Raw genomic sequence first — 26,971 nt, forward strand, 5'->3', positions numbered from 1 at the left:
AAATGTTGGTTACTAGTATTATGGCCATTTGACAGATGAGGAGACTGAGGCTTTGGGAGGCCATGGGCCATGCCCAAGTTAGCCACCTGAATACTAGGTGGTGGCTCAGTCTGTCTACAATGTGGGAGACCTGGGTTTGAGCCCTGGGTTGGGAAGATCCCCTGGAGAAGGAAATGGCAATCAACTCCAGTACTATTGCCTGGAAAATCCCATGGACAGAGGAGCCTGGTAGGCTCCAGTCTATGGGGTCGCAAAGAGTCGGACACAACTGAGCGACTTCACTTTCACTTTCAAAGATGGGTATAGTCAACTATAGGTCTATAGACCTTAAAGGTCTCTGCCTTTAGGAAGTTTACTATCTAGTTTTTGTGTTTTTTTTTAAGATTTATTTGTTTTATTTTTTGGCTGTGCTGGTCTTCATTGCTGCTCCTGGGCTTTTCTCCAGTTGTGATGAGTGGGGGCTACGCTCCATCGTGGTGCACGGGCTTCTCACTGTGGTGCTTGTTTCGCTGTGGAGCACAGGCTCCAGGGCACGTGCGCTCAGCAGTTGAGACTCCCAGGCCCAGAGCGCAGGCTCAGTACTTGTGGCTCACGGGCTTCATTGCTCCACAGCCTGTGGGATCTTCCTGGACTACGGATCGAACCCCTGTTTCCTGCGTTGGCAGGCAGATTCTTAACCACTGGACCACCAAGGAAGCCCTGTGTGTGCACGCATGCTCAGTCGCTTAGTCTTTGCCAACCTTGGAAGCCCTGGTATTTTTTAAATGTTGTAAATTTTCTAATCTTAATAAGCTCAGACCAGCTTTGTCTTCCAACTGATCTGAATTGGGTACGTCTCACTAAAGTAAGTAAAACAATATGAGATATTTTTCTAACCAATTAACTGTTGTCATGGATTATAAGAGGAATGAGAGGAAACCTGACTGATGAAATATCCAGTCCACACTTGGGAAGCAATTGCCTGAAAAATACTCGCATTTCTAGACTGGCACGTGGTATGTATTATGCCTGAACAGTGACAGAAACAGTGCTGATTTTGTAACGAAACCTCAGGGAAGCCATTAACAAGTTGGCATTTCTAATTCATGTGGAAATGTTCATTTTATTTATCAGGGAATTGCAGCAGTGGTGTTCATTTAATTAAGAATCTGGTGCTGTGGAAGGGCAATTTTGTGAAGTGTGTAATATTACAAACAAACATGAATTCAGACGCAAAAAAATTCAGTCACGCGTCTACGGGTCAGCTCATTTTCCTGTGACCCACTCATTTTACACAGTTTGAGAGCTGCTTAACAAAAGAATAATATCATTATGTTGTATCATTTTATAAGGTTTTTTTTTTTTTAAGGCAAATCCATCTAACTAGTAACTGTACTAGGCTCCGAAAGAGCCAGAAAGAACAGAAAGAAACTATTTCTGTGTATTAGAAAGCAGATGAACAGCTAGCTGCTTTCTCAACTGCAAATAAAGCGTTGGCGTATTCTAATCTATGTGATAGGCATTATAAAATCAAGAAGTGAGAAGGCAGGTTTGAATGAGGAGTCTAAGAAAAGCAGAGGATGGGAATCAGATGGAGACTGGAAGGGGACAAAAAGACTGGAAAAGGTGGCATGGGAGACCACCCACTCTCAGCGTCTGACACCCACACCTTCTCCAAGAAACACTGCTCACCTGTCAAAGCTGTAGGCCCGCTTGTCTCCAGGATTCTAAGCTGCCCCACCTCCAGGTCTGCATTCATTGTTTACTGCTGAGCTCTAGTTAAGCGCCAGGTGCTGGGGTGTGTCACACCTATGAACAAGGAGAACGGGTCCCTGGCCTCTAAAGCCGATGGTCTGGTCAGAGGAGACAGTCGTAAACAAGTAGATAAATAATTGTGAAAGAAGGAGGTGACTATTTATGCTGTGATGAAAATAAAGCAAGGTAAAGGGGTTGAGTGTGATAGAGGGACATGGGGGATGCAGAAAGGCCTCTCTGAGGTTGTGACATCTTAGCAGGGAAGAAGCCAGCCATGGGAGGCTCCAGAGGGGGTGGAGTGGGGGGAGCATCCCAGATGGAGCAGGTGCCAGGGCCCTGGGGCAGGAAGGAGTTTGTTTTATCCGAGGTTGAGTAAGAAGGTACCAATATAGCTGAACCATAGGAAGGGAGAAAATAGGAGATGAAGGTGGGAAATCACAGAGGCCAAATCCTGTGGTAATCTAGGCCAGGGCTAAACTCTGGGATTCTCTTCTAAGTGGAATAGGAAGTGACTGAAAGATCTCTAGTAGGGAAGTGATGGTGGATTTCCATTTTTCTATTGTTGCTTGTTGGAGCTTGGGTCATAGGAAGATGAGGGTAAGGAGGTGCATAAAGAGAGTGACCAGTCATAGCATCCATCTTCTCCCCTAGAGGTGAGTGCAGGAGTGGGTCTGTGACCTTGCCAGGCCATGGAAGCCTGTCCATGGGATGTTTCTGTGGAAGTGAGAAAGGCAGATTCTTTCTCCTGTCTTTGGTGTTGAGCCACAACTTCCACCCTTTGGAAACGCCAGAGAAAGTGATGAAGGGCTGAGAGAAGGATAGGCATACCTGCCTTCTCTGGGGTCCCAGTGCTGCCTGGCCTCCTCCAGCTCTTCCTTTGATTCCCGAACTTTTAGCTGAAGGAGTTCTAAGAAAGATATGGAAGTTAGAGATGGAAAGCAGATGGCCAGGGAGGAGTGGAAGAAAACAGAGGGGGAGACCGACCTTGGCCTTGAACGTGGGTGAGATCCAAGAAGAGGGAAGCAGAGATGCATGAGCTTTGGCTCAAAGATCTCAAGCAGAGAGGACTCTCTGACCCTGGCAAAAGGACAACTGCGTGTTTTCTGTCCAAACATCCAAGTTACTCATTTCCCCAGGTGATACTGCAGCTGGGGGACCTATGAGCAGTCCTGCAGCTAACAGCTCACAATTCTGAGTTTAAAAAACCCAGGATGGTATTTAAACCAAGAAGCAAGAATGCAAGGGCAGTGTGCCTCAGTATGTATAGCACATGGGGGCAAAGCATAATTAACTCACAAGGATTTCCTTTAAAATATAGAGAGGGGACTTCCCTGGTGGTCCAGGGGTTAAGACTGAGCTCCCCCTGCAGGGGGTACAGGGTCAATCCCTCATTGAGGAACTAAGATCCCACATGCCACTCGACATGGCCAAAGAATGAATAAAAATTTTAAAAATATATGTATATATAATGAAAAAAGATCCTGACATTTTCCTATACATTCTAATGGAAATTAACAAAGATAAGCAAAAATGTCACAAATATTGTTATTATTCTGTGTGACATCCTATTATTTTTATTGTTCACTTCAGTTGCTCAGTTGTATCTGACTCTTTGTGACCCCATGAATTGCAGCATGCCAGGCCTCTCTGTCCATCACCAACTCCCGGCGTTCACTCAAACTCATGTCTATCGAGTCGGTGATGCCATCCAGCCATCTCATCCTCTGTCGTCCCCTTTTCCTCCTGCCCCCAATCCCTCCCAGCATCAGAGCCTTTTCCAATGAGTCAACTCTTCACATGAGGTGGCCAAAGTATTGGAGTTTCAGCTTTAGCATCAGTCCTTCCAAAGAACACCCAGGGCTGATCTCCTTTAGGATGGACTGGTTGGATCTCCTTGCAGTCCAAGGGACTCTCAAGAGTCTTCTCCAACACCACAGTTCAAAAGCATCAATTCTTCAACGCTCAGTTTTCTTCATAGTCCAACTTTCATATCCATACATGACCACTGGAAAAACCATAGCCTTGACTAGATGGACCTTTGTTGGCAAAGTAATGTCTCTGCTTTTGAATATGCTGTCTAGGTTGGTCATAACTTTTCTTCCAAGGAGTAAGCATCTTTTAATTTCATGGCTGCAGCCACCATTTGCAGTGATTCTGGAGCCCCTAAAAATGAAGTCTGACACTGTTTCCACTGTTTCCCCATCTATTTCCCATGAAATGATGGGACCAGATTCCATGATCTTCGTTTTCTGAATGTTGAGCTTTAAGCCAACTTTTTCCCTCTCCTCTTTCACTTTCATCAAGAGGCTTTTTAGTTCCTCTTCACTTTTTGCCCTAAGGGTGATATCATCTGCATATCTGAGGTGATTGATATTTCTCCCTGCAATCTTGATTCCAGCTTGTGCTTCTTCCAGCCCAGCATTTCTCATGATGTACTCTGCATAGAAGTTAAATAAGCAGGGTGACAATATACAGCCTTGATGTACTCCTTTTCCTATTTGGAACCAGTCTGTTGTTCCATGTCCAGTTCTAACTGTTGCTTCCTGACCTGCATATAGGTTTCTCAAGAGGCAGGTCAGGTGGTCTGGTATTCCCATCTCTTTCAGAATTTTCCACAGTTTATTGTGATGCATACAGTCAAAGGCTTTGGCATAGTCAATAAAGCAGAAATAGATGTTTTTCTGGAACTCTTTTCCTTTTTCCATGATCCAGCGGATGTTGGCAATTTGATCTCTGGTTCCTCTGCCTTTTCCAAAACCAGCTTGAACATCTGGAAGTTCACGGTTCACGTATTGCTGAAGCCTGGTTTGGAGAATTTTGAGCATTACTTTACTAGCATGTGAGATGAGTGCAATTGTGCGGTAGTTTGAGCATTCTTTGGCATTGCCTTTCTTTGGGATTGGAATGAAAACTGACCTTTTCCAGTCCTGTGGCCACTGCTGAGTTTTCCAAATTTGCTGGCATATTGAGTGCAGCATTTTCACAGCATCATCTTTCAGGATTTGAAATAGCTCAACTGGAATTCCATCACCTCCACTAGCTTTGTTTGTAGTGATGCTTTCTAAGACCCACCTGACTTCACATTCCAGGATGTCTGGCTCTAGGTCAGTGATCACACCATCGTGATTATCTGGGTCGTGAAGATCTTTTTTGTACAGTTCTTCTGTGTAGTGAATGCTAAGTATTTATTTACCAAGATTTTTGTAGCTTCTCTCTCGCTTTGACCCCCAGCTCTCAGGTTTTCTGGTAAGGGTTTAAGTTCCTCAATCACCAGTTGTCAGACCTACTACAGAAGTCACAGCCTAACCACATGCAGAGGGTGGAGGTGAAATCTGAAACGACTAGGGTCAGGGTGCCTACTTCGGGAAGAAGCTGGTGAACCTAAAGTGGGAGGTTAGATGTGAGAGCGGGGAGACCTTCATCTTAAAGCAGGAGGTCTGGTGTCCCTTCATGGGTGCTGCTGCCATTCAGGCTGTCCTCACATTCTCTAATCGGGCATCATTGCCCATGCCATGCCCTGTGGTACTACAGTCGCCCTTTGGCGGAGTGGGAGAAATGCTCTCCCCACAGGGCCTCTAAAAAATGCTGCTGCTGAGACTGCCCGGGTGATCCACTGGTTAGGATTCTGTGCCGCCAATGCAGGGGACTCAGGTTCGATCCCTGGTCAGGGAACTAAGATTCCTTGGCCTTGCATTGAGGCCAAAAGATTTAAAAAAAAAATAAAAGTGCTGTTGCTGCTGTGTGTGTGTGTGTGTCTCTGTCTGTGTGTTAAAGTTTAGTGCAATGGTTCTTCCAGCTTCTACTTACAGCTCCCTTCCTCCCTAGGTCCATGGGTTAGGACCAGACATTGCTTTGATGTGAAACACCAGCCTTTCCTCAGCCTTCACTGAAGCTTGTGTTCCTTATGTAGTCAAGGTTGTCTTGCCTCCTTTCTTTTTTTTTTTCAGTTCTACCTGTTTATTGCTATCAACCCATCTCCCTCCATCCCTCCTCATGCAAGTATGCTCAGTCATGTGACCCCCATGGACTGCAGCCCGCCAGGCTCCTCTGTCCATGGAATTTTCCAGGCAAGAGTACTGGAGTGGGTTGCCATTTCCTCTTCCAACGCCTCCTTTCTTGAGATGAGTTCTTTCCCAGGATGGCAGCACCTTGATCCCTCAGGTAAGGAGACTTCAGGTGGGCCAATCCCACCAGTTCACCTGGCATTTCTAGACACACCCACCCCCATCCCATCCCTACCATGGTATCCATACCTAGGGGGTGAGATGAGAAAATCTGTGTTTAAATAAGATTTGACTGACAGCCAAGGACAGGGTGACTTTGCCTGCCACAGAATCTTCTGGAGCACTTGTTAAAAATACAGACTCCTGGGCCCTACCTGGAAAAGTGTCATTCACTAGGTCAGGGCAGGGCCTGAGAATCTGCCCTAAACTCCTGCACATGTCCCACCCTCATCTCCACCTTTATGATTCTGATGCACTCACGGTGGGACCCAGATGAGAGGAAAGCAAAGCTGGAGGTCAGAAGGTCAGTGTGGAGCTTGCATTGTGCATGAGAGATGCCTGAGACCATCAGGCAAAGGCAGCCACAGAGAGAGGAAGGGAAGGAGACGGGCTTCAGGGGCAGAGTGGGTTTTGACTGAAGGCAGAAGAAAGGAAGACGGGTAGGAGGCGGTCTGTCTTCCCTGGTCTGTGTCCAGGCCAGCGCCCACCTCTCCAGCAGGGCATGCGGCTCTCACACGTGTAGGGAGGGGCCTGGGCCACCCAGCTCCCTCCTCCTGGCTCCAGCTAGCCCTGGTCCCCTGACAGCAGCTCTCTCTGGGGACCAGCCAGGGCCACTCCCTAGAACACTCAGGTTACAGCTGCACCCTGGCCTCAAACACGGCCTCTCCATGGCCCTGCCTGATAAAGTTACCAAATGTGAAGTGTGACAGATTCCTGGAAGGGGACAGCAAGTGGAAACCAAGACTGATCCCAAAGGCTTGTCTTTTACATCCCAGCCCCACCTAGTGAGAACAACTGTCCCTGACGTTTCCAGAACCCGCTTCTTCTGGGGGATTTAAAAATGCCTTGACTCCATGAGCTTGTGATCATGGCACTTTTTTTTTCATGCATGTAACGATTGTCACATATACGTGTAAAGGGTTTTTTTGGCTGTGCCGGGTCTTTGTCGCTGCGTGCGAGCTTTCTCTATTGCAGCGGTGGTGGGGGTGCGGTTTACACTTCGTTGCGGCGTGTAGGCTTCTCGTTGCGGCACTGTGCAGGCTTCCTTGTTGTGCAGCATGGGCTCTACGTGCAGAGGCTTCAGTACTTGCAGTGCGTGGGCCTGGTAGTTGCGGCTCAGGGTCTCTGGAGCGCAGGCTCAGCAGTTGTGACAGCCGGGTACAGGCTGTTTATCTTCTTTGTTGTGTTAGTCACTCAGTCATGTTTGACTCTTTGCAAGCTCATGGATTGCAGCCAGCCAGACTCTTCTGTCCATGGAATTCTCCATGCATCATGCAAAAGCTCAGGGTTCCCTCAGGGTTATTAAGAGCAACTGCTGAAGCCAGAGGACCGGGGGATGTGGAAGGAAGTGCGTCGGGGGGCTGTGAGGGGCAGGGTAGTGGGGGGTGGGAGGCCAAGTAAACCTGGGAGACACATGAACTGAGTTTGTTTCAGTGATAAACAAGGAGTTAGGGGTTTTCTTTTCTAAAAAAGGCAGCCTTCTGATTTGTTTGCCTTTCCACTGAAATTCTGGCCCTGCTGGACCTCCAAATGCCATTAACATTTACTCCTTTCTTGAGACTGACATCTGTCTTTAGTAACATGCGACAGTGGAAAGGGAAGTCCTGGAGAAGTCATGGCAGAAAGTATTCAAATGTCCTCATTTCCCGAACTACCCCACCTCAGGTCTCTCCCATGCCCTGCCACTCGCCGTGTGACCTTGTGAAAGCCGCTTAACCTCTCTGAGCTGGTGTGACAGTTTCCTGAGGGTCAGTGGGAACGCACACCTCATAAGGTCATTTAGAGAAGTCAGTGAAATAATGGATGCATAAGCACTGTATTAGGTCTTCCCTGGTGTTTCAGTGGTAAAGAATGCCTGAGACGGCAGGACATGCAGGTTCAATCCCTGGGTCAGGAAGATCCCCTGGAGGAGGAAATGGCAACCCACTCCAGTATTCTTGCCTGGAGAATCCCATGGCCAGAGGAGCTTGGCGGGCTACAGTCCATGGGATTGCAGAGTCAGACATGACTGCGTGGCTGAGCAGGCAAACACTTTTAATACACTTGTGTGCTCTCCAAGGTGAAGGGCTCTTGTTAGTACTCCCCTCTTTTCCTTCAGCCCTACCCACCATTCTTCTTGAGACACTCTGGTTTCTTTCTCAAGCCTTTTTGGACTTGGTTCCAGCTGTGTTTCTAGCAAGCATCTCTTTGGTTCTGGCCCCAACCCCATTTGCTTCTTCAAGCTCACCTATTTCTTGAAATAACCTCGCCTTGACATTCTGTCATGGGGAATTCTGACCATCATATCAGGGATCCTATAATAGTTTGTTAGGGCAACAATTTCACAATAAAAGGAGCTTTCTTCTGAAACAATGAGTAAGCTCTGCACAAGCACCAACACGTCAGGAGCCATAACAACTCATGTGGGAAAAGCTGGTCTGACTATATCCTGGAGTCTCTATATTCAAGCTAAAAAGAAATGCAAGTTAACTTGTTTGTTTCACTGCTAAGCCTTCTTTCCCCTCAACATCCTTTCCTACGCATTGTCTCATTTTAGCCTCCCAATGACCCCTATGAGGTGGGAAGGGCATCCCCATTTTTACAGTGGAGGAAGCAGGGGATAAGAAAAAACCCTGAGTGATTTTTCCCAGGGCCCCAAGCAGCCAGTCTGAGGTCAGATCAAATGAGAAACTATTGTCTAGTTCCGAGTATTTTCTATTGAACATTGCTGCCATCACTTTCACTTGTCCCTATTCTCTTTATTCTTGATTTTCCCAGGAACTTCGATCTCTAGGGAAAGTGTCCAGGCTTCTAGCAAGTGGTTGTATTCTTGGTAGCATGATTTTTTGCCTGACCAAGAAAGTCAGTTGCAGAACCACGCATCCAGTAGGGATCAACCCAAGACCACATAGCCAAACTCCTGCCTTCAACTCAAAGGAGACCTGAACCATTCATTTCTCACTGCTTGAGGGAGCCTTGGGGTGCTGTGACCTGCTTCAGAGCTGAAGAATGGCCCGAGTTTTCCCTCAAGTCAACCTCCTGTTTGGGGCTCCTGAGCCTAACTCTCTACCTCCATCCCCAGAGGCTTGATGGGCCAGACTGGGGACCTGCAGATCTTTTATGGTGCTGAATGTTGTTGTGTTGGTTTCTGTTTTTCTTCAGGGGGTGGTGCAAGGTGCTGGGGTTCCGAGAGGGGATCTGGGGGATGGGAGTGGAGTGAGCATGGGAGGGAGAGGCAGAAACAGAGGTTGGGAGAGGAACTTCAGAGAGAGGGCAGGGATTCTAAAGGGGGTGGAATGCGACTGCAGAATGTTTGTGTGCCCTCCTCTGCTTCCCCACGAAGGCTTAAGCAGATCCTTGTTACTAGTTGGTGCTTTCGGAGTTAATACAGGAGGGGGTGTGTGTGGCAGAAGTGGGATGGGACTGGTTGGGCCTGAGAATGTCAACAACACATTGGCACTTGCCATGGGCACTTGCCATCTACCTCTACAAGGGTTAAAGCATGTGCTGTTGCAGCCACTGACCTTCAATACTCCTTGAAAGGAGCTCAAGGTGGAGAGCAGAATTGAGGCACTCGGTGCTCAGAGGGAAACCTGGCAGGGCAGGCCTTCAGAGAGTTAGAGACTTTTCAGGAGTCGATTTAACAAGCCCGATTCCTGTATCTCCTTATATCTAGAAAAGCACTAAAATCCTTCACGGTGATGACTGTTCTTCATGACTAGCAAAAATTTTATGAGACCAGCAGAAAACTTCTGGAAAAATATGTGCTTGATTGCATGTACTCCCCCTTCACAAAAATCACTTATATACTGGCCTTCCCCCTGCCTCTCTGGGGCAGTTTCTCAGAGCTCCAGAGGTGCTCTTTCCTGGGATGCAGTCCTCATTTTGCCCCGAATAAAACTTAACTCGCAACTTTCATTTGTGCATTTTTAAAGTCAACAAGGGGAAGCGGAACAGTCCAGCTGTGCCTGGTCACATGCAGGTCACACTTGGAGTTTCATCATAGAAGAAGGGGTCTGGGGCTGGCTTGACTCATCAGGGCATCGGTTTCCAAACCTGAAGATAAGTGTTTATCAAGAATTCTTCCTTTATGCCTATTCCAAATCATTCCTCCTTTAACTCAAATTCAAATCCATTTCTTCTGGTTTGGCTCAAACTGAATCCTTGCCGGTGTCCCAAACTTTGGCTTACAACACCCAGAACTGTAGGGAAAAGGGTAGCTGGGAAAGAAAGAAGGCTCTGGTCAGAATCAATGGAAACTGTGGGCTAAGCTACTGTGGACAATGAATGACACTAGTAGAGGTAGGATTGTAGCCACAGGAAGGAGCTACTGTTATTCTGCAGGGAAGATAGTGAATAATTCTCATGCGGTGAAACAAATTATTAGGAAATTCAGAAATACTTGGCCCTTCCAGTGGTGTGTGTGATCAGTCGCTCAGTTGTGTCTGACTCTTTTGCAACCCCATGGACTGTAGCCCACCAGACTCCCCTGTCCATGAGATTTTCCAGGCAAGAATACTGGAGTGGGTTGCCATTTCCTCCTGCAGGGGATCTTACTGACTCAGGATAAAACCCACGTCTTCTGCGTTGGCCTGTGAATTCTTTACCACTGAGCCACCTGGGGAGCCCCTTCCAGTGGTTTAGATTCTAATTTAATGGACACAGATGGCTGGATGGTATCACCGACTCGATGGGCATGAGTTTGAGTGAACTCTGGGAGTTGGCGATGGACAGGGAGGCCTGGCGTGCTGCAATTCATGGGGTCACAAAGAGTCGGACATGACTGAGCGACTGAACTGAACTGAGAACTGAATCTAAAGCAGCCGAAGACACTAACCACGATGTGGGAAAATGCACTTGTTTTTAGTCCAAGTGTATCCACAATTTGTCAAGCACTATTTAATGTCATTAGTGTAGCACAGCATGCATGCTCAGTCATGCCCAACTCTTGCAACACCGTGAACTATAGCCTGCCAGGCTCTTCTGTCCCTGGGACTTCCCCGGAAAGAATACTGGAGTGAGTTACCACTTCCTCCTCCAGGGGATCTTCCCACATGTAAATCCATCTTCTGTCTCTCTGTGTGATGGCCAGAGATAGCCTATGTTTAACTTACTCCATAATGAGGATCTTCTTTGTTAACACAGTTCCACCTTGTTGAGCTATGGGTGTGTTGTGTAGAAACCCACCAAGCGCTTGTCTCAGTCCATTAAGCTGCTATAGCAAAATACCACAGACTGGGTGGCAGATAAACAACAGAAATATATTTCTCATAGTTCTGGAGGCTGGAAGCCTCAGATCAGGGAGCCAGCATGGTCAGGTAAGGACCCTCCTCTGGGTCAGATTTTTCATTGTATCCTCACCTGGCAGAAGGGGCTTAGTTATCTCTCTGGGGCCTCTCTTATTAAAACAGCACTAATCCCATTATTAGGACTCTGACCTCCTGACCTAGTCACCTCCCGAAGACCCCACCTTTTAATAATATTACTTTGGGTTTCAGGATTTAACATGAATTTCAGGGGCCTCAAACATTGAGCAGTGCTACAATTTGCAAATCTAACTAGTGTCTGTCACTATGCAGGGCCTCACCTATAGAGATAACTAACTAGAGATTTTGGTGTACATTTTAAAAAATAAAAATGCAAATACTTATCCATATTCACATATATAAGTATGTAGTATATTAACATATCAAAGACAGGGAATGTAACCAGATCTTAAATGACTATATCTATTTTTAAGGACCATTGTTTTTTATCAGCCATTTATATTCCAGGGCACATTTTACTTCTCATTTTACTTGACACATGAGAAAATTGTTGCAAGCTAGTTGAGCTGTAAGGTGAACTTGACTATGATAATGGGACACAGCTCAGCAAAGACAGCAAGGTCAGTTGACCGGTGTTCTGTTCTCTGCATGCTGTATCTACTGACCTATTTCAGGATCAGCTCTTTGTTCTCCAAAGAATTTTAACATTAGCACCAGGGTGGCCCAATGTCTTTTGTACAGTTAACCAGTAAAGACACTAACAGATGTATGTGGAATGAATGGATTCAAAGAAACTGATTAATATTTGTAATTAATCCCAGATAGCCAACTTTGCTTTGAATCATCAGCCTAAACTCTTTCTAAAGGGGTCTAGAAAGTCTTGGGTGGGTAGGAAAAATACCTTGTATAGAAAATGTCTGTTTAAATCTCCATTTGTGCTATGTCAAGTGTGTTGATCAGAAGAGGCTAGGTACGCTATAGTAAAAAACAGCCTTCACATCTTAGGGTTTATATAACAAAATTTTGTTGCTCAGACCATATCTGAGGTCTGAACATTTGTCCAGAGCAACTGTCCTCCCATGCTGACTCTGAGTTCCATTCAGTCTGAAGGCTCTTCCTTACCAACACACAATTCCCTGATAACCACAGCAGAGAGAAAACAAGCAAAAGCAAATAAATGCTTCCACCTGGAGGTGATATGTGTCAAATTTAATTTGCAAAAGCAAGTCCCATGGCCACACTGAACTCTGAGCAGGCAGGTGAATCAGATATTGGCTCCTGTTATAAACATAATACTGCAAACTTATGTTTCAACAACACTTTATAATTTTGTGGAATTCTGTGAGTTGAATGGGCAGCTTCTATGCTGGCTTTCCCTGAGGTTACTTATACAGCTATGCTTGGTTGGATTGACTGGACTGAAAAATTTTAGATGTCCTCATTCACATTTCTGGAAGTTGGTGCTGGCTGTGGGCTGGGGTACCTCAGTTCTTCATGTGACTTCTCCTCCTCCAGTAGACTCAGCTGACTTCCTGACATGATAGTCTCAGGACAGTGGTCCAAGACGAAAAAGGCAAAAACTTCAAGCTCTCTTGAATGTAGGCTCCAGAACTTGCATAACCCTTCTGCCACATTCTGTTGGTCAAGTGACCAACAGAACAAGGCCAGCCCAGATTCAAAGTATGGGGAAATAGTCTGTTGATGGAAGCAGCTTCACATATTGTAGCCATGTGTTTTAATCTATTATAGCAGGGTACACGAACAGCTGATTCTTGTTACTTATGGTAGTTATGTTCTATAAAGTTATTGCAAATAAAAATAGTGAACCATTGCTCCTTTGGGAAATACAAGTTAAGTTCCTATGAGCCTCTGGATACAATAGTTTTATCAACTGATCAATAATAATGTTGTTTTATGTGTGTAACTATTTAAAGACACCTTACTTAAAATATAGGGCTTTGTAGATGGCTCAGATGGCAAAGAATCTGCCTGCATTGCAGGAGTCCAGGGTTCGATCTCTGCATTGGGGATAGCCCCTGAAGAAAGGAATGGCTACAAATCCCAGTATTCTTGCTTGGAAAATGCCACAGACAAAGGAGCCTGGTGGGCTACGGTTCATGGGGGTTACAAAAAATTGGATATGACTAAGTGACTAACACTTTTGCTACTTAAAATACATTGTTGACTCATTAACATTGAACTCATGGCCAATAGTATTGTAACTCATGCCCGAATGGTGCTCATCTAATACAATGTATTTCCTGAATAAGGCATGTCACAGACACTATTCCTTAGAACGCTAGATCGCACTACAGCATTATACTTGGGGATCATTTAAACAGTGAAATCACCAACAAAAAAAAGCACAAAAACGTGAAAAAAAAAAATCACTAAACAAACCCCCCAAAGAATATAAGAAAAAAGAAAACTTGTTTTGCCTCAGCTGGGAACCTGTGTGTCGGACAACTCAAATGTGGTAACACTCTGAGCATGAGTGAGCATGAAAGCAACATGAGTATTGATCTGTTACATTTTAGTAAGTAGGTGAATTTGCAAATACAGAACTCACAAATAATGAGGATTAACTATACATAGAAGAGGGAAATCAGAATGGAAACAGTGGTGATTCTGTTATGGGAAAACAGGAAAGAAATGAACATGGATGGAGTACTACATGCTCACCTTTTATATTTACCATGTCATTTAATATATATTATAAAGCATAATAAATATTTTAATATATTGCTAATTCAGTTTCCTAGTTTTTTTTTTTTTTTTTCTTTCTTTCTTGTGATGTCTTTGTCTGGTCAACTGTTCTCATAGAAAGTTAGGAAATGTTCCTGCCTCTTCTATATTTTGGAAGAGTTTGTGAAAGACTCGTGTTGATTTTCCTATAAACTTTTGGTAGAATTCACCAGTAAAGCCCTGTGGTTCAGGGCTTTTTGTTTTGGTGAGAAAATTGTATATAAATCATTGCTCCCATTTTATATAAGATGAATGAACGGAGGTTCAGAGAGCAGAATGTGTCTCAAATCATTCATCTGGGGAGCAATTAAAGAGGAATCTCAACCAGGTCTGTGTTAATTCTGAGCGCTGTGGTTTCAGATTAGCATTATGTCATGTGGCTTCAACAGGCAAAATGAAAGAACTGTGGATGGGAGTTTCAGGGAGAAGTGAAAGGTGTGAAAGTTGCCAGCTCTCAAAGGCGACTTTAGTAGTTTTGATATTATCTTTCTAGGAATTTGCCCTTTCATCAAGGTTATCTAACTTGTTACAACTATTCATGAGTATTCCCTTATTATTATTTAATTTCTCTAAGGTCAGTATAATCCCTGTCATTCCTCATTTTAATAATTTGAGCCTTCTCTTATTTCCTGGTCAGTGTAGCTAATGGTTTGTCAATTTTCTAATCTTTAAAAAAAATTGGCCTTTTGTTTTGTTGATGTTTTCTAGTTTTTTCCTTCTTTGTACTTTATTTTTACTTTCATCTTTATCGCTTTCTTCCGCTTGTTTTGAGTTTTGTTTGCTCTTCTTTTTCAATTTCTTAAGGTGGAAGATTATGTATTGATATGAGATCTTTCTTCTTTTAAAATATTAACAGTTACAAATTTCCTTCTAAGCATATTTTTGGCTTAGAAGCCATGTTTTGGCTTAAGCATGTTTTAAGCCCATAAGACTTAATATGTTGTGTTTTCATTTACATGGGCTTCCCTGGTAGCTCAGCTGGTAAAGAATCTACCGGCAATGCAGGAGACATTCACATGTCTTTATTCTAATTTTCCTTTCTTTCTTGTTATCCATTGGTTATTTAGAAATATGTTGTGTAATTTCTACATAGTTGTGAATTTCCCAAATTCTCTTCTGTCACTGGCTTACAGTTTGTGGTTGAAGAATGTACTTTGTATGATTTTAATATTATTCAGAGTTGTTTATAGCCAAGCATAGGGCTATTCTAGAGAAAGGTCCCTGTGCACTTTAGAAGAATGTGTATTTTGCTATTGTACATAACATTCTGTAGATCTGCCATCTAGTTGGTTTCTAGTGCTGTTCAGGTCTTCTGTTTTTTTGTTGATCTTCTGTCTCATTTTTAGATTTATTATTGAAAGGAAGGGTTTGAAGTTTCCAATAACATTGCTGAATTAGTATTTCTCCTTTCAATTCTGTTATTTTTGCTTCATGTCCTTTGGGACTTTGATAAGTATATGTTTGTAATTGTTTTGACTTTTTTGATAGATTGACCCTTTTATTATAAAATTTTCTTCTTTTTCTCTAGCAACAATTTTGTCATATGTTAGTATAATATGTAATTAATTTGTGTAATGTTTTATCTGATATCAGTATAGTTACTCCAGCTCTCTTTTGGTGACTGTTTACATGATATATTCTTTCCATTGTTTTATTTTCAATTTATTTCTGTCTAAAACATATGTCTTATAGAAAGCATATAGTTCTATTGTATTGGTTTATTTTTATCCATTCTGCCAATATCTGCCTTTTAACTGGAGTAAGAGTTAATTTTACTGAAAACTTTTTGTATATGATGAGTTGATTCCTTCTTGCTATTTTCAAGGTTCTCTTTTTGCCTCAGCTTTTGACAGTTTGATTTTGATGTGTCTAGATGTGGATCTTTCGAGTTTATACTACCTGGAGTTTGCTGAGTATCTTGAATGGTAGATTGATGTTTTGCATCAAATTTGGGACTTTTTAAGCCATTATTTCTTCAAATGTTCTTTTGTCTTTTCTCTTTTCCTTTTGAAACTCCAATTATGCATATGTTGGTACACTTAATGCTGTCCCACACAAATTTTTGAGGTTCTATCCATTTTCCTTCTTCCTTTTCTCTTTATGTTCCTGAGACTGGATACTTGCAATTGACCTATCTTTCCAGTTTGCTAATTCTTTCTTCTGCCACCTCCCATCTTCTTTTGAGCTCCCCTAGTGAATTTTCCATTTCAACATCAGAGTTTCTATTTGGTTCTTTATATGTATATATGTGTATGTGACATTTCTATCTTTCTATTAATATTCTCTGGTGATATATAATTCTTATACTTTATTTCTTTAGACATGATTTATTTTAGTTTTTTGAATAAATTTAAAATAGCTGACTTGAGGTCTTCGCCTAGTAAATGTAATGTCTGGACTTCTTTAGGGACAGTTTCTATTGATTGCTTTTTTCCTGTGTATGGGCTGTATTTTCTTGCTTACTAACTTGTCTGGTAATATTTTGAACCTTAAATATTTTAAATATGATGTGACAAATTTGGAAATCAGATTTTCTACCCTTCCCAGGTTTGTTTTGCTGTTATTTATTTAGTGTTTTTTTTTGTTTGTTTGTTTGTTTTTACTAAATCTGTTTTCTTTGTTAGGTTAACCACTGAAGTCTCTGTTTAATTATCTTAGTGGTCAGCTAATGATTGCACAGAGATTTCTTTAAATACGTAGAACTAATAAGTCTCCTAGTCTTTGCTGAGGAGAGTGTTGAAGCACATTTTCAATTCTTAGCCAGGCCGTTGACAACTGTCTTAGCCTTTATTTCCTCCCTTTGCAGAGCTTCAGGGTGAGAATTTAGGGCTTTCTCAGGTATTTTCTGAATATGTGCACAGCCCTACAAATGGGTATGTCCTTGTAGATTCCCAAGAAAGTGTCAGGGTTTTTCAAAGTTCATATAAACATTTCATTCCACAGTTTTCCTTTTCTATGTCCTTGTAGATTCCCAAGAAAGTGTCAGGGTTTTTCAAAGTTTCTATAAACATTTCATTCCACAGTTTTTCCTTTTGAACTTTTTGGTTAGCTTATTGTTTGCCCCAACTGTTACCTACCACTTTAGGCAGCTATAAAATCAAATAATTGCCTTGAATTTTTGTCGACAGAAATACCAGAGTAAAAGGCCTGCCATGTGAGTGAGCTCCAACATAGGTCAAATAAAGATAGCCTTGCCAGTGGGGTCTTTCACAAGATCACCAGACAAGTCAAATAACAACCATTCTCTGGGAATGAGGTTTTTAAAGGTGCTTCAATCCTATTTTGCCCCCTCCGGTGGCTGGAAGGTTTCTAATTTTCAGCACGATTGGAAGCTTTTGATTTTCAAAGTCACCATAGAGCTGGAAAAGGATTATATTACAATGCCACAAAGCTTGCTGTTCTTACTGAGATCTAGTGGTTCTTCTTGAATATATACCTACAAATTGAATAAATAGGCTAACCAAAAAGTCTTTGGCTAATTTTCAGAGTTTAAAAAAAAAAATTGATTCTGATCATTTTGGCAAGTTTTCTCATTGCTTTTATGGAGGAAAGAACTTTTATTCATGTCCTTTGGTAGCTATTTTGATCTTTATTCTAGCAGTTAGGATTAGGTTCATATAACATGTAACAAAAAACACGAGTTAACAGTGACTTAAATACACAAGTTGTATTTGCTCACATTAGAATTTAAATGAAAGTTCAAACTATTCAGAGAGAGCAGCTTCTTTCAGCTTTCAACTCTGCCAGCCCTTAGAGTATGGCTCTCACTGTCATGGTCTAAGAGAACTGCTTAGCTCCTGCCATCATATCTGCATTCCAGGAGATAAGATGAAAGAAGAGATGAAGAAGAGCACACACCCTTCCTTTAAGTATACTTCCCAGAAATTGCACGTGCTATTTTAGAACATAGTCACGTAGCCACACCTAGCTACCTGGGAGGTTGAAAAATGTGGCCTTTATTTAGAAGGCCATGGGCACAGCTACAAGCCAGGAGTGTATTTTTAAGGAAGGAGGGAAACTAGCTGGGACATGTATTTGACAGGTGAAGAAACTACGGTTTAAATACATTTAGTAATTTATCAAGGACACTCAGGCAGTATGTAGTGGTACTAGGATTCAAACCACACGGTCTGATCCAAAAGCCTGTACTTTTATATATATTTATACAGCACATTTTATTTTATATAATCGAATCCCATTGGTAAAAATAACAATGTATTGCTGTACTTTTCTGGGTGGAAATACACAAAGTTCACAAAATTTATCTCCTCTCAGTGCATATCATACTCTTTTTGTTTTGTTGTAAACTTTTTTTAAAACTTTGTTTTGTATTGGATCATAGTTGATTAGCAATGTTGGGTGAGTTTCAGGTGTACGGCAAAGTGATTCAGTTATACATATACATGTATCTATTCTTTTAAAAACTCTTTTTCCATTTAGGTTGTTACATAATATTGAGCAGAGTTCCCTGTTCTATACCATAGGTCCTTGTTGGTTATCCACTTGAAATATAGCAGTGTGTGCATGTCAGTCCCTAACTCTGCCTTCCCCCCTCCATCCCCTCCTGGTAATCATAAGTTCGTTGTCTAAGTATGTGAGTCTGTTTCTGTTTTATAAATAAGTTTTTTTTTTTTTTAAAGATTTCACATATAAGCAACATCAAATGATGTTTATCTTTCTCTGTCTGACTTATTTCACTCAATATGACAATTTGTAGTTTCGTTCATGTTGCTACAAATAGCATTATTTCATCTTTTTTCAATATTGGAGTAATATTTCATTGAATATATGTAACACATCTTCCTAAAGCCTGTACCTTTAAGTATTTTGCTACATAGATTCAGAGAAGTTAAATAAGTTGATGAGGTCACACAGTTGGCAAATGCAGTTCTGTCTGCCTCCAAAGTTCATCTTTTTTCCATATTTACCCCGAGCTATCTGTTTCACTCTGGTGGGCCATCAAGAGAGTGAAAAATATAGATCTCACTGTTCAAGCTGAAAATGCGTAGTAGAGGTTCATTAAGATACCTAAATAAAGGACATCAACCGTCTTTTAAACACAGAACAACAATGAGTGTCTGAAGGACAGCAAATGAACCAAGATGACAGATAATCAGAACTAGAGCTATTAAGAAACAAATGCTGTAGAACATGCTTTTTCTGAAGTGGGATTAAGGAACCAGTAAAGTACAGGCTGTGAATTGTTATTTAGAAATCAGTATTGAAGTTTGCAATTTTGAACAGAATGCTAAGTACTAAGCCTGTTTTGTTTTTCTCACTAATCTCCTGGATGCCCACCCCCACTCCAGTCAGTCATTAAGTTATTATCAGCCCCTTCCACTCACATCTGGCTCTGAGATGGGGTGAGGTGCCGGGAGCCGGCATATTGCATATTGAGTGCATATTGCATATTGAGTGCAGCACTTTCCACAGCATCATCTTTCAGGATCTGGAATAGCTCAACTAGAATTCTATCACTGCCGGGAGCCAGCATGAGGCACTCCGCCCGTGGCAAAGGTCATGAGGAAGGAGGCTCGGCATACGCAAAGGCGGGATGGAGCCTCGGGAGTCCCCCTGGAAATTCTCGAGCATCTACCCCCAAAACCAGAGTCTGCCTACTTTCTGCTTTGTGCTCTCACCTACACCTCTGACTTTACGGGGGGCTGTCCCCCACTACCTCTCTCTGAAAAAAGAGTTAGCTTACAGCTCCAATTAATAATTCCTGGGTGTGACAGTGTTTCAACCTTCAAACTCCTTTGGAAATCCTCTAGCCTGCCTGAATAGGTTTTTCCGGCCACATGTGATTGTTCAGAGCCTCCCAACTGTGAGAGGAAGGAGATGTTCTAAACTGTCTAAACACAGATTCTTTTGAGTAGTTAAAAGATTGATTAGAAATTGTATTGGTGAAGGGTTTTTCACTTATTGGGCCAATGTTTGCTGCTAAGTCTCCATACCCCTTACCTACTGTGTCCTTGGCAGTGTATTGATTGATATAATGGGTGTATAGAAATGTAAGTAGTAGCCTCAATGTTTGTAACCTTGGACCCTTGAGTTAATTCTTTTCTTGATTGAGCCCACCTCACCTTTGCCCTATAGGAATGCAGCTTTGTCCAATGATTTTTGGAGGCTGGCGCCTGACTTTAGAATAATCACCTTTAGAGAAAAATAAGTTTCTTAAAATGTTAACAGGCCTCCAGGCCAGAAGATGATGCAAATCACCTAAACTTTTGCATATGATAAGTTTGCAGGAAGAAAGCCTGGCTTACTGCAGGACTCTACCCTTTCCCCCATTATCCTCTATGCACAACTTAAGGTATAAAAACTACTTTGGAAAATAAAGTGCGGGCCTTGTTTACCAAAACTTGGTCTCCCCATGTCGCGCTCTCTCTCTCACTCTGGCTGAGTCTCCATCTGGAGCGCAGAACCCACCATGCTTATTAATTATGCCTGGGCTTCTAAGATCCGACCGGGGAGGCCTCAGTGTCTCCTCTCCTTCGGGAGAATGGAAGGATGCCTGCGGCCTACGTAAGTGGTGCAAACTTCTTGTCTTGAAGTTTTATTGGTCTCCCGTGTAAACCAAGCTACTCAGCCTCTTTTCTCCACTGAATTTCCTCACTGAGCTATCTTCATTCTATTACTCTTTATATCTTTGATAAATATTTAAATAAATAGGTCGCCTATGCCGTCTCTCCTTCGAATACCCTGGATCAGCCGGGGCTGGACCTCGGCAGTGAGGCCTTAAGGTTTTCAGGTTCCACTGAGCCCACCCATGGTCTCAGGGAACTGACTTCCAGTTCCTGCATTGACTCATCCATTTCTTTTCATTCTTGGTCAATTCTTTTTCTTCAACATAGATTATCCAAAAGCTGAGTTTATTGGGGTCTGAATAAAGAAGGTCATATAATTGCAAACTCAGGGCAAATTTTCAATTCAACCCAAGCACCTTCTTGCATTGCTCGCAGAGAATACACTCCTGGAGAGGGCATCAATGGAATTGCAGTTTGATAACCAAACAGAAGCACAACTGAAGCTGTGGTGACTCATGCATAGTCACCCAAAGATCATCCACGTTCTCTGTGGTTTGAATCCATCACACACACATGATTGGGTTTCAGCAGCTTGTGGATTCATTCTGTCTTCTGGATGGCATCACTGACTCAATGAACATGAGTGTGAGCAAACTCTGGAAGATGGCGAAGGACAGGGAAGCCTGGGATGCTGCAGTCCATGGGGTCCCAAAGAGTCAGAAATAATTGAGCACCTGAACAACAACAAGGATGTTTGAGTTACTGAAGTTAAAAAAAAAAAACTCATGGCTGGAAATTGGGCCCCCATTGGGAGCTGCTATGTCTTCCCTTCCTGGGCCTCTGGAAGCTTCCTCACTAGCATATAGCAGATCCCTGTTGCTAAGAGCTCCCCCTCACGCTGCCCTGGTGCCCAAAACACCTCCGCTGACGCCTTCCCTTCATCCATGTGCGTGCACAGGGGCAGGAATAACTCCAGCCTCTGCTTTTGTCCTCCACTTTGAACATTTTCTGGGCTTCTCGGGCTTCCCCACTGGTCTTTCTGTAGCTTCACACCTGAATTCTTTCTTTCTATAACAAGGTTAACAAAGGCCCATCATGAGAATACCAGATTGCATTTACTTTTTAAAATTTAATTGAACACTTTATTTTGAGGTAGATTCATGTGCAGTGGTTGGTAAGAAATAATACAGGGAGATACTGTAAGTTCTTTGCCCAATTTTCCCCAATGGTAAACAGCTTGTAAAACTGTGGGACAATATCAGAGTCAGGATATTGACACTGGTCTAATCCCCAGATCTTATTCGTATTTCCCTTGTCGTATGTGTGTGTATTAAGTTCTTTGCTATTTTATCACATGTGGAGTTTCGTTTATCAATCATTATCTCTTGTGATAACCTTTGTCTAACGCCACACATCCTCATCTTGCTCCCTCCTCACTACCCCCAGCCCGAACCCCTGACAACCTGTTCTCTATTACTATGTTTTTGTTGTTTCAAGAATGTTATATAAGACTTTCCTGGTGGTCCAGTGGTGAAGAACCCACCTGCCAATACAGGAGACACAGGTTTGATCCCTGTTCCAGGAAGATTCCAGGAAGATGCAGCAGAGCAACTAAGCCCGTCCACTGCTCTCTAGAGCCTGAACTCTAGAGCCTGTTAGCCATGACTACTGAGCCTTCAGATCCTGGAGCCCATGCTCTTCATCAAGAGAGACCACTGCAATGAGAAGCCCACAAGCCACAACTAGGGAAAGCCTGAGTGCGGCAATGAAGACCCAGTGCAGCCAAAAATTAACAAATAAATAACATATTTAAAAAGAATGTTATATAAATGAAATAAAAACCTATGAAACCTTCGGGACTGGCTTTTTTGACTCAATTTAATTCCCTCAAACGTGACCCTGAGGCTGGGAAAGATTGAAGGCAGGAGGAGAAGAGGGCAGTAGAGGATGAGATGGCTGGATAGCATCACTGACTCAATGAACATGAGTTTGAGCAAGGTCTGGGACATAGTGGAGGACAGGGAAGCCTGGTGCACTGCAGTCCATGGAGTTGCAAAGGGTCAGACACAAGTTAGCAACTAAACAACAGTGATTCCCTTGAGATCCATCCAAGTTTTTGCACGTGTTCATAAGCTGTTTCTTTTTATGCTGGGTTGTACTCCAACGTATAGATGTACCATAGTTAATTTAACCATTCATCCACTGAAGGACATCTGGGTTGTTTTCAGTTCGGGGCAATTATGGATAAAACTGCCATGAACGTTCATATATAGATTTTTGTATAAAGATAAAATGTAAGTTTTTATTTTCTGGGATAATTGCCCAAGAGTGCAGTTGCTGGATCATGTGGTAACTGCCTGTTTAGTTTTATAGGAAACTATCAAAATGTTCTCCACCAGCAAAGTAGGAGTGATTCGTTTTTGTGCATCCTTGCCAATAATTGATATCGTTACTACTTCGTATTATAATCATTCTGATGGGTGTGTAGTAGAACCTCATTGTGGTCATTTAAGTTCTGAAATCTTTTAATATTTCAGCTTTGAATTGTAAACTCATTTGTGCAACTTTCATGCATTGTTTTTTCTAATACGTTATCTTATTTTTTTTTTGTTGTTACTTTTTAAAAATTGAGCTATAGTTGTAGAGTATGAATAAGTTATAGGTATACAATATAGTGGTTTACAATTGTAAAGGTTATGTTTCATTTATAGCTATTATTGTCTATATGTTGCTGATAGTTCCTTAGTTGTACAGTATATCCTTGTAGTTTATTTTTATGCACAGTTGTCTGTACCTCTTAATCGCGTACTCCTGTATCGCCTCTCCTGCCTTCCCTCTCCCCACTGGTAACCACTAGTTTGTTCCCTACATCCGTGAGTCTGCTTCTTTTTTGTTATATTCACTAGTTCGTTGTGTTTTTTTAGATTCCACAGGTAAGTGATATCATACAGTACTGGTCTTTCTCTGTCTCGTGTACTGTTTTTTCAGAAGCTTCTTTACTAAACAACTGTGTGAAGTGTTGGAAATTTTCAAATTTTCCACCTAATTTCCACTAGTATTCACATAATTCCATTTCACTCATCAATCTACATTTTTTCCAACATGCTTAGGATTCTATCAGTGTCTGCTTTTGAGACATGACTTGATGCAGTGTTGAAACATTTTCAGTAATTGCCAACTCAAAAATGACAAATACTGCATGAATAATAGAGTAAATGAGCTATTCTGGCCATCATGGGCCTACAATAGAGGGAATTGCTTAGTCCACATACCAATTATGTTTCTACGTTCATAAGATATTTTTGTAATCAAAAAATTAAACTATGAAAAATAGACACCTATTTCTTTTCCAGCCCTTCCTGAATGAGAATGCATTTGGGCTCTCTGCCCAGTTCTGATCTGTAAGCTGCCTCCTCAGTTCGTCAACTCCATGTAGCCCGGATCCTACCCCACCTTCCAGGCCTTCTACTCACCCCTGGGGGAAAATGAGAGGTAAGAGGGGAAACACGGTGTCCACGTTTTTATTTGTCTGGAGGGAAATTGATGCTTTTAGCAGACAACTTAAATGTTTACTTTAAAAAAAGTAGAGACCCAGTTGCTTGGATACAGCCAGAAACTCCTATCACTATTATAGAATGTCCCATACTCACTTTGTCCCTATTTGAGGGTCCAAAGTGTTATGGGAAAAAAGAGACAGCTCTAACAAATAGCTCATACGTGCTTGGACTTTCTCTGATGGTTCTCTGGGTGTGTGTATATGTATCACATACCCGTACATATGCATGTGATAAATGGTTGAGTATAAAAACCCTGCAACAAACATCAATTCTGTAGATGACCAGAGAGGCCTAATTGGGTTCACTAGCAAAGCAACTTTTATAAAGACTATATACAGTAGGCACATGCCTCCATAAGCAGAGCAGCTATTTATTTTTTTAATAGGGGATTCTCATGTTACAAGGGCATCACAGATTACTGAATAATTTATTTAATGGTAGATTATATGGGCTTCGCTCTTTGCCAATGAGCTCATCCCCAAATGTCTAAAGGAGATAAGGGGAGCAAAAGCTAGAGCTGAGGCTTGAGCTGTTTATTTTTCATTAGATATCATAACTATTAGAGTTGTATATGCATATTTTATTTAAAATCTCAGCTGCATTGTCACATATATTCAACCACTTCATTATAGACATTTAGCTAACTCATAACAGTGTATACAACACACCGCACTGAGAAATAGAGAATAGAATAATAAATGACTTTGTCTGTTCTTGGTGATTTTAACAAAGTATGGTGATATATAAAGGTATGTTTGTTCTCTAGGAAAATATGGGGAAGCAGGAGGGAGCAAACTCAATAAAAGGATGTTGAATTTGGAAAATGAAGGCAAGAAAAAAGATCTGGATAGGTATTTCCTCTGTGAATATCTATTGTTATCTTTTTAATGACTTGGAGTGGAAAAAACAATCACTTCCAAACTTGCTGATCTTAGACATTTTGCCTCTAGCTGTATATAGTCCTCAGGTAAGCAGAGGTACCTTGAAAGATGGGCATACATTTGTGTCAAACAAAATTTTGATGAAGGTAATATTGATTTAAGAAGAAAATTTAAATTTGACAATAGAAAGATGGTAAAACATTTGAACAGGCACATCACATAGGAAGAAATTCATGTGCCCAATGACTGAAGCAAGAGGTACCTTATTTTTTTTTTTTCTTCATAACCAGGGAAATGCAAATTAAACCCATAATGAGATATCTCTACACACCCACCCGACAGTTACAATTTTAAAGTTTGACAATAATAAGTGCTAATGAGGACAGAGAATAATGGGAAGTACTGCTAGTGGGACTTGCAATTGAAGTAATGACTTTGGAAAATAGTTATTGGCTACTGAGGTTGAAGATTCGCTGTTGACGACACCCTGTTGACGAGTGAGGAAATGCCACTGTGGGAAAATGCCCTGGAGGGAGATGTGTATGTATTTCCTGTGGATCAGGGTATATACAAGAGTGTTTAGAGAAGCATTGTTCCTAATAGCCCCAAGCTGGAAACAACCCAAATGTCTGCCCAACTTAGAAAGGATAAGTGAGGGCCAGAGCCATTTACAATAGCAGGGATGAATTCCACAGACAGAATGTTGAGCAAAAGAAGCAAGACGCAGTTGGTAGAAGCTCTCAAACAGGCAGAACTCAGTCTGTTGTTCAGGGATGCATATAGAGAGGGCAACACTATAAAGAAAAGCCAGGGAATCCTTATAAGAAGTAAGGTTAGGATGGCAATTACTTTTGTTTTGTTTGAGTTTTATTTTCTTCTGTTTTTTAAAATACAAATTTATTTTAATTGGAGGCTAATTACTTAACAATATTGTATTGGTTTTGCCATACATCAGCATGAATCTGCCACGGATGTACACGTGTTCTCCATCCTGAACCGCCCTCCCACCTCCCTCCCCATCCCATCCCTCTGGGTCATCCCAGTGCACCAGCCCTGAGCATCCTGTATCATGCATCGAACCTGGACTGGCGATTCATTTCACATATGATAATATACATGTTTCAATGCCATTCTCCCAAATCATCCTACCCTCGCCCTCTGCCAGAGTCCATAATAAGACTGTTTTATACATCTGTGTCTCTTTTGCTGTCTCGCATACAGGGTTATTGTTACCATCTTTCTAAATTCCATATATATGCATTATTATACTGTATTGGTGTTTTCCTTTCTGGCTTCACTCTGTATCATAGGCTTCAGTTTCATCCACCTCATTAGAACTGATTCAAATGTAGTCTTTTTAATGGCTGAGTATTGTGTATATGTACCACAGCTTTCTTATCCATTTGTCTGCTGATGGACATCTAGGTTGCTTCCATGTCCTAGCTATTATAAACAGTGCTGCAATGAACATTGGGGTACACATGTCTTTTTCAATTCTGGTTTCCTCGGTGTGTATGCCCAGCAGTGGGATTGCTGGATCATAAGGCAGTTCTATTTCCAGTTTTTTAAGGAATCTCCACACTGTTCTCCATAGTGGCTGTTCTAGTTTGCATTCCCACCAACAGTGTAAGAGGGTTCCCTTTTCTCCACACCCTCTCCAGCATTTATTGCTTGTAGACTTTTGGATCGCAGCCATTCTGACTGGTGTGAAATGGTACCTCATTGTGGTTTTGATTTGCATTTCTCTGATAATGAGTGATGTTGAGCATCTTTTCATGTGTTTGTTAGCCATCTGTATTTCTTTGGGGAAATGTCTATTTAGTTCTTTGGCCCATTTTTTGATTGGGTTGTTTATTTTTCTGGAATTGAGCTGCAGTAGTTGCTTGTATATTTTTGAGATTAATTCTTCATCAGTTGCTTCATTTGCTGTTATTTTCTCCCATTCTGAAGGCTGTCTTTTCACCTTGCTTATAGTTTCCTTTAATGGCAATTACTTTTGGAGGAAAGGAAGGATAGTGATCGCAAAGTATACTCGGGACTTCTGGGCACTGCAAATGT

The 26,971-nt window shown here is 42.0% G+C and overlaps 1 protein-coding gene across 1 annotated transcript in view; it reads left to right on the top strand.

Moving 5' to 3' along the window:
- Positions 1-23,967, top strand: part of TEX35 (testis expressed 35) — a 57,861-nt gene extending 33,894 nt beyond the window's left edge. The window contains exon 11 of the mRNA XM_059875564.1: positions 23,829-23,967. Within this exon, the coding sequence (XP_059731547.1) occupies positions 23,829-23,838 (10 nt within the window). The 3' untranslated portion in view covers positions 23,839-23,967. The remainder of the gene's footprint in view (positions 1-23,828) is intronic.
- Positions 23,968-26,971: the final 3,004 nt, after the last annotated feature.

This window comes from Bos taurus, chromosome 16, assembly GCF_002263795.3.
Source record: "Bos taurus isolate L1 Dominette 01449 registration number 42190680 breed Hereford chromosome 16, ARS-UCD2.0, whole genome shotgun sequence".
NCBI lineage: Eukaryota > Metazoa > Chordata > Mammalia > Artiodactyla > Bovidae > Bos > Bos taurus.